The sequence below is a fragment of the Haliotis asinina genome, chromosome 16 (genome assembly GCF_037392515.1).
Source record: "Haliotis asinina isolate JCU_RB_2024 chromosome 16, JCU_Hal_asi_v2, whole genome shotgun sequence".
NCBI lineage: Eukaryota > Metazoa > Mollusca > Gastropoda > Lepetellida > Haliotidae > Haliotis > Haliotis asinina.
In genome coordinates this window covers 43,332,782-43,345,146 of record NC_090295.1, presented here as the reverse complement: position 1 = coordinate 43,345,146, position 12,365 = coordinate 43,332,782, and the positions used below count along the sequence as shown (strand labels likewise).

Sequence of the window (12,365 nt, the reverse complement as noted above, 5' to 3'; positions counted from 1 at the left end):
ACAAAAATGAAAACAGAATTCCTTTATAACTTATATATAGCACACAATCAGACACGCCAGTGGGAGGTTATTTACAATGGTGTTACATGTTAAAGAGAAACTGTAGTGTGACTAATTTATAACAGTTGATCACTAACCCATACCTATCACTGATTAAACACGCGCTAACATTTTGTTTCGTATTTTTTAATTATCTTATGGACAATGGTATATTTTATTCCCTGTCCGTAAATCAATCAATCACTCACTCGCCTATGCGTATATTTATAGAACAAAAAGCAAGTTGACCTTTATCAAGACAGAACATAACATCATATACCTGTTTTAATTCTTGTGGATAGATAAGGTTTTCGTGCCGTTTTTATATCAACACTAAGATACGAATAGTTCAAGACCATGAGAACAGATTAGGTAGATACTGCGCCACGATCATGGCCATTTGGTCATGGAGACAAGAAATGTCCCGTCGATGATTTGTTCTATGAAGGCTCAAGCACTTGAGTGTGTGAGTGAGTGAGCAAGTTTAGTTATACGCTGCAATATACCAGCTAAATGGCAGCAGTCTGCAAATAATCGACTCTGGACCAGAAAATCCAGTAATCAACGGCATGAGCATCGATCTGCGCATTTCTGAACCGATGATATGTGGCTACCAAGTCGCCTCTTACGACAAGCATAGTCGCCTTTTGTGGCAAGCACGTGTTCCTGAAGGCCTATTCTGCCCAAGGTCTTCACGGCTTTCAAGCACTTGAACAGAAAACAGAGTCAATGACTTTGCTAAGATATGATAGCTTACAGACAGTTTTCGCCACCTCAATAGGGCGGGCAGTGGTACTGAGTGAGTTTACGCCGTACACAGCACTTTTCCAGGTATGTGGTGGTTGTCTGTAAATAATCGTGTCTGGACCAAGCAATCCAGTGATCAACATCATGAGCATTGACTTACGCAATAGGAATACGATGACGTGTCATTTAGTATGAAGATTTTATATATTCATGTCTCCTAACCAAACATCTGCATGCATTATGATCACATGACTCATCATCATTTGGTGAGCAAAGAATGACATATTTAGTAATAGATTTGACAGACAGAAAATTATTCGTAATATCGGTCTCATGGCCTGTAATACAGTCACATACTTGGGTAGGTTCGTGAAGTAGTGCATAATAGAATTATACATTTAACAGCTTTCTGTTATGTTGTGTGATGTTAATGACAGTCGATGTATCTGACGTCATTGATAATGAAGAAAGCATGGAGCTACTAATGAGGAGACACTATGTAACATTTTGCTGATCTAATACCTTTGTTACCTTATAATGGTTTTACATGCGTACAGTGCCAGCCAAATGCTCTTTATATGATATAGCTGTGTTAGGAGAAACATAACTTTGGTTAAGTGGCAATCATCTTTTTCAACATATGCCATATTTGGAATTTCACTTTCTCAGTAAAGGACAAATTCTAGTACTTTTTATGGTTGAGTCCCATCCAGGATTCGAACCCGCACCCTAAGAGTCAGGCACCTAATCGCCAGCACACAAAGTCAGCCGCCTAACCCGCTCAGCCACCGCGACTTCCACATGCCACCTGATGGGACTCAACCCAAAAAAAAGTACTAGAATTTGTACTTTACTGAGAAAGTGAAATCCCAAATATGGCATATGTTGCATTTGACCACTTTCTAAATGGCATCGTGTAATCAAATCATCTTTTCGGCGTCTAGGCCAGATGTATTCATACCTGTTTGTGTGATTTTAAGTTCTCAGGATTCGGGGAAGGATTTCATTTCATACGAACTCAATATGACCTAAAACGTCTCAGTCTTATCGTGTGAGCGTGACACGAGTTGCTAAAATAGACACGTGAGTCTCAAGCCAAAGGTGTAATAGTTGGCAGGAATGTTAATCCCACAACGGTTAGTTCTCTGGTATGCAGGGAATTAGATCCATTGACAAGACGTGTTCTAGAGAGTTAGCGACACTTCAGACTTCTAAGTGTTACTGAAAGAACGGATAGAATTGGTTGTCATCGGACTGTAAGAACGGAGACAACTGGTTGTCAGCGGATATAGATGAACATTAAATTTGTTTCGATGGAATTATAAAACCATAAAAGATGAAAACGCCAAAGCATGACGGTCTCCAGCTGACTTTTGACTGCGGCACGAAGCGATGAGTGAGATGTTTCATTTGGGGACTGAAGGGCAACGTTACAACGAATCTTGATCTAACAGTGCATTCATAAACTGTGACAAAAGATAGGTTTCAGTAAGCAAATACATTATGGTAATCTTCTGTCTCAACCGCTTAATTTACTTCCTATGGTTTGACGTTGAGTAATAGTTTGAACCTTAGACTGGTACACACGCTGTTTCTTAGGAGACACGAAATTAAGCCAATATAGCGAGCAGTAAAATACATGCTCATAGATGCTCTTCAGCAAAATAATATTATTCCACTTCCTGGTAACTACCGGTAAATATTGAAATCGTATCACAAAGACATGCTCTGAAATATTGTCCCGTAACAATTCTACATGAAAGGTGAATGTATTTTGACCAACGCTGATATATTTACCAATTCCTTCACTCAGTTAAGAAACATATCTGGTACATGCTTGTACTGACAGAGACAAGGAGAGATGTAAAATATAAACTCCCGCTATTGAGTAAACAAAACTGTTGGGACCAAAACGGTCCATCAGTAAGCCGCTGATTAAGGGCTGAAACTGTACACCTGCATTTGCACCTAAAGACAGCAGGGCAATATTCCTAGATGACAGACTTACGTATTCCCTAGTCCACGTAAATAGACTGCTGAAGTGGGGGCCTGTGGAAAGGCCGATTATGATCGTGCTGATCCAAAGAGGAACAACACCATAATAAAGCGACAGGACCAACACGGCAATGCCTGCTGTCATTACTGTAAATGCAACTGAAATAATCGGGAACGTCCGTATCCTGTCGCTAATGAAGAAAGGGATAATCCTGCCTATACTGTAACACAGCCAGAATACAGAGGTCATATTTGAGGCTGTGTTGAGATCGACTTTGAGATCACTCTTCGTTCCAAATGTAGCCAGTAGGTTGCTGACACAACCAGGTATGGCAATAGTCAAGACACTGAGGAAAAACATCAGGATGATGAACACATTCTGGGCACGGCTAAGTGCGATGTCTGTACTTTTATCTAAGGAAGCGTATGGGTCGGTGGTGGGATTTTGACTGTCTTTTCCCCGTCTGTGGCATATGATAAGTCCAACAGTAACAGGTATAGTAATGCATCCAAACAATATGAACGGATAGTCGAGATATGTGTTAAAGTTGTCACACGTAGACGAATGGTTAGCTTTTTCTCTGAACAAATTAACACTGTCAAGCGTAGAACCTGCTAGAGATTCGCTGTAAGAGTCATCAAACGTCGTGTTCTTGTATTTGACATTGTCCCAAATTGTCTTACCAGTTAGCACTGCCAATGACCTGTTAAGAAATTCGGTTATCTCAAGACTACTTAGCGTTGTGTTCTTGTCACTGAAGTGTTTATTGTTAAATGCGCCTTGCATCATGGCAGTAAATGTTCCATCACTCAGGAATGGCTTTTCCAGGAGCGGACTTAATGTAGCCCCGATGGCAACTCCACTCTGAACCAAATGGATGGTCCCTGCTCTTGTTGGCCAGAGGAGATTAGTCGTATACAGAGACCCTGTTGAGACAAATGTAATAATTATGTGTGAGTTTAGTTTTACACCACACTCAGCAATATTCAAGCTATATGGCGGCGGTCTGTCAATAATAGAGTCTTGACCAGACAATCCAGTGATCAACAGTATGAGCAGCTATCTGCACAATGGGAACCGATGACATCTGTGAACAGCCCGTAACTCGTCTCTTACGACAAGCATAATCGCCTTTTATGTCTAATAATTATGGGTTACATATATGCTGTGTTTGTTCGCAAGTATTTTGATTACTTGACAAGCAATATGACTTCAATTATACATGCACACATTCATTTGCAGAAGACCAATGAAAATCCGGATAATTTGTTCTTCCATAACCCGTGCTTGACGTCAGAGCCGACAAACGGGATCGAGAGGTCAGATTTGGTTTTCACTAGTCATCGCATCCTAATTAGATCGATACTCATGATACTGATCTCTGGTTTACCTGGTCCAGATTTTATTACCAGATCGCCAAGATATGGCTGAGACATTGCTAACTAACAACATTTGCAGAAACGTTCACAAAAACTCACCGACAGCTGAGAGACCAAGGGTCGCACCATAAATGAAGACGACAGGACCTGCGAGAGCCAAACCTCCAGTATAGGGAAACAAGAACATGGTCGCACCACGTATCATGGTGACTATCGCAAGGAAAATAAAAGCCGGAAGTTTGTCCATCACAACACTGGATACGACCACGCCCACTATTGTCCCCACGGCAATAAACAGGAACACGAAGGATGTGGTGTGAAGGTCAACGTTCCACAAGCACTGCAGGTCTGGCAAGACAGGTCCGATACTAGCCAGAGAAAAGCCCTGCGGAGTGAGCCAGAAAGGGGCACAATAAGTACAATACAAAATTAGGAATGGTATAATATCTTCGTTGAAAATACCGTTTACGGTATAGAAATGACATATTATTTAGACAGTTGAATTTCTGTGTTACTGTCGGTGCGGGAATCCTGGTCTACAGCAATCAATGTGTTGCCCTTTCCATATGGTATTGGTATTGTGTGCGAAAATCAAGGAGTTGAAGATAGGCATTATTTCTAATTCTGTTCAGAGAGTTATTGACTACTGGAAACAAAACAGAATATAAACGCAAGAAGGAAGTTATGTCTTTTTTGTAAATATACATCTGTTCAATACACATTTCATTGTGGTACAAATCATCAGATACAGGACTACGCTTGCTTGATTCAGATGCATTAACCATAATTGTGGAAACAGGGAGATGGACAGGAGTCAGCAGAGAACAGAGAGGATTTTTTCTGTTTGTCTGTAATTAATTAATTCAGGCTGATATCCACGTTATTATTACTTGCTCACAGTATCATGATTGTATCATATAATCCGTACAGGCGGTGTTTTGAATGGATAAGCTAATTTATCCATCATATTTATGTTCTCATAACTTGAAAGACTTCCCTACCGCTTGAAGTCTTTTGTACAAAACGTTAACACTGAAAACATGCTTTTAAGTTGGGGACCACGAAATAAACGCGCGGAAATAATCCTCATTACAATTGTTCTATTTTTCTTGACAAAATAAACATCTCCTTTCATATGGTATGTTTCAGTCTTCCTTCAAGGCTTATCTGAAAACGTTGCACACTCTTTTGGACATCAGTATATTTACCGTTGACACGGCATTCCGATGCACGCTCGGAGCATGAGGCAAAGAGAACAGTTTATAGATATGTACTTACCACACCGAGTGTGAAGGAGAACAGAACCACCATTTCTAAATATTTCCTGTCTTTCATTTTATTCCTGTACTCTTGTCTCTGAAAAAGATAAAACTTTAAGTTGGAACATGTTTGAGCCTGTTTGACGTCTCGATGTCCCAAAAATATGGTATATGGTAATCAATGTTTTGGTGTTACATTTTCATAATGTGATGCAGTTTCCATGTAGTAGTTAGGTATTTAGATTTTGACCATTAACCCAAATACCAAACAAAAACACACAGAGAGATATTTTTATCCGATTAGACAACTTCTGTATCCTCATGCATAGTCAGTATCATGCATAAACTAGATACAGAGATAGGACGGAAGTGTGGGAGGCTGAAAAAAGCAATATACAAGCTTCTAAAATAACAATACAGAATTTGAACGTAAACGAACTGTCTCTGTTCTGTTTTGCTGGTTCACAAAGATGGTTTATGTCTGTAAGACGTAACACGACACCACAGTCGATAGTGTGCACATGCCGCAAGAGGTAACATGGTCATTCCTATTTTTTATTAATCGCTGTGGATCAATATTTTTAAGTCTTATTGATTTTGTTTATCATACAGCTGTCGAAACCGCGCTTAACGAAAAGGAGAGCACACAACGAATCAGTGTTATATCTTATATACCTATATACGTATCAGAAACCTAAATTTATATCAGTCGATTAAATCCTCAAGATGCAGCTCATCTTTATTGTCGTGTTGGACCAGCAGACGCAAGTGGTGTGAGAACAACTGGGTCATTTTTCACTGTTCAGTTAAGTCACACTGCGCTTCCTCAGTGGGCGTGGCTTTTTCAGGTGACATCTAGGAGAACATTTGTCATGATTCGCAAAGCACTTCCTCAGTGGGCATGGCTATGTCTGGCAACATCTAAAATAGCGTTCATCACGATTCGCATCTTACGATGTCGAAATGAACGTCCTGCCTGTCAACCGAAAACCTCTTGACCAGTCTGGCAGGTCATGTCTATTTTAATCTCAAGGAAATTTGACAGAAACCGTTTCCGAACTTCCAACCCTTGGATCTAAATTGTGGACACATCTACGTGTTTATTCCCCTGTACATCATTTCCTTACGAAGATAAATAAATTGGACGTAAAACATGCATTACACTTTTGTGTGTGATTACAAATAATATCTATAGTGTCCAGCATTGATTTTATTTTAATCCCCAAAATCAGTATTTTACGGAGTAAAAGATATCACATCCAAACATTTCATTCAACTCAAAAGTTTTCAGTAAAACGTGAGGATTTTCTATCCATACATAAACTGTTTAAATAATATTCCAAATATTTACACATATAGCTTGTCATGTATTATACGTTTTTTAACACTCTATTGTCACTTATGAACATATGTAAAATCATAACTTTATAATTTAACACTCTACTGTCACTTTTGAACATATTATAATCAAGCTTTTGGCTCGTGTTAGGGTACTTGATTATACCTTAATAAGAAGAAGAGGAACGATTACAGTCAAGCAGTTTACTGTCAGTGGTGTTGTGTATTACATAATTGGATACAATTGATAACAGAAATACATGGCATATGGATTGACAATAATATCAATGCATGACATATATGAAACAGAAATATATGGCAAGGCAAGGCATATGAATTAACAGTCATATGAATACATGAAATGTCTCTAAGATGCATATTTCATCAAATGATAATAGGTAGATATACACAATCATATACATACACATTGAGGAATAGACATATCTTAAAACATACAACTTATCGTGCATGACCCATCATGTGTGAAATAACAAACACTTATAATATGTATGCAAACAACGGATAATTACGCATGCAAAGCGTATGTGTCCCAGTGGTTATATATTGGAAAGTGAGCAACCAATAAAGTCATAAACTATCTACATTATTCCGTACATATATAAGACAACAGTATCAAGTAACAAAGTGTAAATGGTTCTTACCTTAATAAGAAGAAGAGGAACGATTACAGTCAAGCAGTTTACTGTCAGTGGTGTTGTGTACTGACCAGTGAAGATGCTTGAGTTTTATAGTAATCGTCCTCCTATGTTTGACTTTGATTGATACCTTAATGAATGAACGATACATTTAACTAAAAGTGCTTTATGGTTCAACTCCTTTATTATACAAGGTCACAACGTTTCAAGACAGATTCTAGTCTCTTCTACAGGTGAAGTGAGGGTAAAACTAAAGGGTTGTAGTTTATATACACATAACAGTAGACCAATAACAATGGGTAACAAGATATACAGGTTTCTATTAATTGAGGTACAGGTTAGTCACTGATACATAACTATATCTTGTCCGGCGATGCAACTACGGTCGCCAGACAATAGACGGTCAGTGCGCGCGATGGCTTTGAAGGATGTGTCCATCATACGTCACTATAGCTTGACATGTAGCTGTCATTGTTCAGTCTGACCCATAACATCTACTGCTAGGTTTGTTTGTAGATATCAAAACGTTAGGAGTATTTCGATTCCACTAAGATTTGTTATTAATTATATTAAAGAACCCCAAATATTTATAGACAACCAAGCAAGTATTTTGCGCGTATTTTACACGGGTATAATATGTAAAATCATAACTTTATAATTTAACACTCTACTGTCACTTATGAACATATGTAAAATCATTAAACTTTATAATTTGACATAAAGAAGTAGAAACGTAACCTTGCTTGACTCCCGGAAAATTCATATGTGAGTCATCACAGTCTCTATCAATTTATGTTTCGAGAGTAATAATTCGTGAGAAACTTTGTTTTAAATCGTGAAAGACTAACTTTAGAACTCGCTTTCGCTTGTTTGATACCAAATCATTAACTCGTTCAGTAAACTTAGTATTACACGGGAGGTTGTTTAGTATTCTCTTTATACCAATGTTTAATATTTTTCTGACACAGAAACCATAATGTAAATAATGTATTATCAAAGTAATGCAGTAAAGTTGATAGAAGCTTTTGTTGTGTTAAGCAGGGCGATTCCTATGCGCTACTGAGCGTTAAAAACACAGTTCAGGAGTGTCTCCAATGGACAGATTGGAACTGAATACTGTATTCACATATCATTGCAAATTTCGAAATCCGACACATAATCTGGTGAATTCAGGCATTTCGACCTCCATCAGTTCGCTATAAGTGATACAATGTATCAATGTTTTCATCACCTGTCAATCAGTATTGTTATACTCCAGCTGAGGAATCACAATTCTCCACATTCAGTGTGTATCGACTTCGAGCCGTTCAGTATATGAAGTATGTACAAGCGCTGATATTGCGTATGATTTAATGAAGTGAAATACGAAACCATGTATGATTTGAAATTATGATTGCGTTGTGTGACGAACGTTGTTTGTTACATAATTGCATTCTAAAAATAGATGATGCTCAGTTTCAGAATATTTATTGCGCAATGAAACGTAATTTTTAACAGATTTCAATAGCCCTGGTTGTTTTCCTGAAAATGACACATAGTATTCACGGACGGTTATGCCCGGAAAAATATGCTCTGCAAAATAAGATACGCAAACGTGTTTTTGAGATTTGAGGTATTAGCAGGGGTCTGACGATACGATAATTGACGATACGATACGTATTGTGATATTTTGGAACGATGCGATACGATTCGATTCACATCGAGATATGCTATCTTGAGTTATTTTCTTTAAAAACTTATTTTGATATCAAGTAACAGAGTAAATTTTGACATAACCGCCAAGTTCTAATGAAAATTAACAATTTTAAGGTCAACGATACGTATCACGATACAAAAAAAAGTATCGATATATTTATCGTCCGATAAAGTATCACGGTTATGGATATTGCGATGTTTCGTCACAGCTCTATTAGACACCTATTCAACATACATTACCCAGAGATCCCATGGGAACTGGCGAACATAATTAACGAAAGTACACAGGTGTAATTGTTGCTGCAATCCAAAACGTTTAATTTACACTAGTAGTTAATGAAGAACCCTGTTATATATAGAATGAAACCATCATGTTTCATTTTGCCAAAATATTGTGATTATTGTCCTAGACATTTTCAAACAGAAGGTATCAAACCTTATAATACAGTTGTATTGATCACTGGCACATGCCATTATCACCAACCGAGGTTTCTCACGGCACAAATAAAGGTAACCTGTTCTCATTTTGTATGACCACCATGAGTGTCCAGAACTGCCTAGCAACGTCGCGCAATGGAACCAATCAGTTTATGAATATTAGCCTGATGAGTGCTGTGCCTCTCTTCCTGCAGTGCTTGTGGTAGAGGTTCTGTGGCTGTTGCTGGAATGATTGCAGTCGTTGACCAAGAGCACCCTATAACTGTTCGATGGAGTTTACATCTGGAGACCTTGAGTAAGTGACTGAGTTTAGTTTTACTCTGCACTCGGCAATATTGCACTTACATGGCAGTCTGTCAATAATTGAGTCTGGACCAGACAATCCAGTGATTAACAGCATGAACATCGATTTGCGCAAGTGGTCTACTATGACATGTGTCAACCACGTCAGCGAGCCTGAACCACCTCTAACGACAAGCATGGGTTACTCGAGATTCATTCTAACCCGGATCTATACGGGTCCCATGGGACATGAAAGACAGCAAAGTAGGCAAACATTTATAAACAAATCACTAAAATCCACTGTCATTAGCTGCCTCAGCAAAAGTCATACACTGCCCCCGATATAAAAGGGTTGCCTTACATACAGCTTACTGTGTAAAATATAATCATATGTAACGTGTCTACACTGAATTATGTACCTACAGTTTGTCTATCTTGGGCATATGAGACATCTCTTGCTAAAAAATGATACAAAGGTGTCTTGAACGGCATCATTTAATGACCATAAAAACCCTTTGATTCACATGTGGCAAAAGTATTGGCTCCACATGTCGGCATCACAATATTTCTATAACAAGCATCGGACACATTACAGTTTAACAAAGTGAAGAGTCTTCAGTATCTTGAGTATCCCTTCCGAATGTCCTCAAAGTCTGAGATAATTCCTGCAGATTGTTAAAGGAAGGATCTCTGTTTGATCGTCCATCCCATAATGTCCCACACATGCTCCAGGGGATTCAGCTGTGGGATTCGAGCTAGCCTAGCATTGTCTTGAAGGAAGTCGCGCACTGACATTGTTGTCCATGAATGCTCAGCGACTGGCAAGAACATGGTTGTCAAAATAGGAACCACTTCTTGATTCAGGATTTCGTTTTGGCACCGCTGTCCATTAAGATTCCTGTGAACGGTTCATAATTCCAGGTGACAATCAAAACAACAGAACGCGCATTGAAAGCGACGGCGCAGCAGTTTGTCGCTTTTGTCGAAACGGGTTTACTATGTGAACGTGAAATGGCGCTGAGATGTCACAACATACAACCACGTCTCACGTCGAAGCATAAAATTAACTGAAACGTCTAAGGGAAACATCGGAATATAGGTCAACCTGAATTACACTACATAGCATTATTAACAGCAGAGCCCATACATTCTCAACAGTCTTTACCCTTAAATGAGATAACTGACTGACTTTACTGATTTTCAGCATGACTTTCACAAGGCTTAATATACTGTCACACAAAATACATTTCTGGAATAGCTGCAACACTGCTGTTACGGCATTAAACAGTTTCCTCTCTGTTGCAGAACCAAACTCCAGCAGAGGGTCATGGCACTCTCTAAGGATATTGTGTTTGCACATTAAATATTAGACACCTATATACGTTGATGCTGCATTAGACATGGTATGTTTGGCTTTTTATAAATACCTTTAAGGAGCAAAATATAAGGGCTTTGGAGATGTTATTTGCACACTTGAGTATATTGTGGTGTTAGGAGTTCTGACGATTTGTGTGACAGTCTTTTTGTAAAATATAATATAGTTTCAGAAAATATTTGAATGGTATTCATTCATTCATTCATTCATTCATTCATTTATTTCTTGTTTCACTTTGTTTGGTCGGCTGCATAAAAATGCAAAATGGCAAAAAAAAGGGTTTTTTTCACTTTCTAGACATTTCGGGTCAGCCAAATAATAAAAAAGTGCCTTATGAAAAACAAAACAGAAGATTAATAAGAAATTAAATAACAACTGGGGAGAGACCAGTTGGGAACAATGAACAACACATGGGACTGGCGATGAAGCCAACTAACAATGGGAACTAAGATGTAACAACAAACTGACAGGGTGCTTGATAGAGTCTATAGCTTGATTAAGGACGCTCGTTCTATGCAATAAACATGGAGTTGTCATCCATATAGTCGTCACCTCCTGGCAAAATTACCACAGATGTCAACCATGCAGCTCAATATCTTCAACAAGTTATGATTCTAAATATATGTAAAAACACTGTTCTAAATACATTATAGATACCATCCGTTTCGGTCTGAAATAATATTTCATTTCTTGGAAAAAACAGGCCATTGGGTTCAATATACTAACGAACACGTTACAGTACTGGTCCTATCAAGAGATATCTTGTAACAATTGTTACAACTCACCTCTTTTATGGATCGGGTCTGTCAGAATTCCCAATGGGCCTGACAGAGCTTAGACAGTCTGACCAGGGTATGTCTGGTAAAGAATAGGAGAGGAGAAGTGACGTTTACTAGGAAACTGTGCCGAACGTGAGAAGTTTCCCAATGACGAGACGATCGTAAAAGTGGCCGACGCGAGCAACAGCTGTTAAGTATCAAAGTTGATTTGATCTAAATGACTGATCTCATTATAGCACCACATGAATTCACTCTCTATGATGGGCGCTTTATGAGTCCGGAGCAAATTAGTTTCTCTTTCAATCAGTCTAATGTATGTTAACGTTGTTTTTCTCTCACTTCAAACAACCGTATGCCATTCCATGAGAGACTAGTAGCTGGG

General features: G+C 38.5%; 1 protein-coding gene across 1 annotated transcript; it reads right to left on the bottom strand.

Annotated features, from left to right (window-relative positions):
- Positions 1-2,599: 2,599 nt before the first annotated feature.
- Positions 2,600-12,067, bottom strand: LOC137267797 (sodium-dependent glucose transporter 1A-like). The gene is made up of 4 exons (XM_067802236.1): positions 11,990-12,067; positions 5,440-5,517; positions 4,261-4,546; positions 2,600-3,708 (listed from the first exon to the last, which is right to left on the bottom strand). Exons 2-4 carry the CDS (start codon positions 5,494-5,496, stop codon positions 2,600-2,602), a joined length of 1,452 nt encoding a protein of 483 aa, XP_067658337.1. The 5' UTR covers positions 5,497-5,517; positions 11,990-12,067.
- Positions 12,068-12,365: the final 298 nt, after the last annotated feature.

Excerpts from the sequence above, each read along its gene's own strand:
- LOC137267797 (XM_067802236.1), bottom strand. The coding sequence starts at position 5,496 with ATGAAAGACAGGAAATATTTAGAAATGGTGGTTCTGTTCTCCTTCACA. Across the intron at positions 4,547-5,439 it reads TCTCCTTCACACTCGGTGTG|GGCTTTTCTCTGGCTAGTAT; the intron begins GTAAGTACATAT and ends CTCACTCCGCAG. Across the intron at positions 3,709-4,260 it reads CCTTGGTCTCTCAGCTGTCG|GGTCTCTGTATACGACTAAT; the intron begins GTGAGTTTTTGT and ends TTGTCTCAACAG.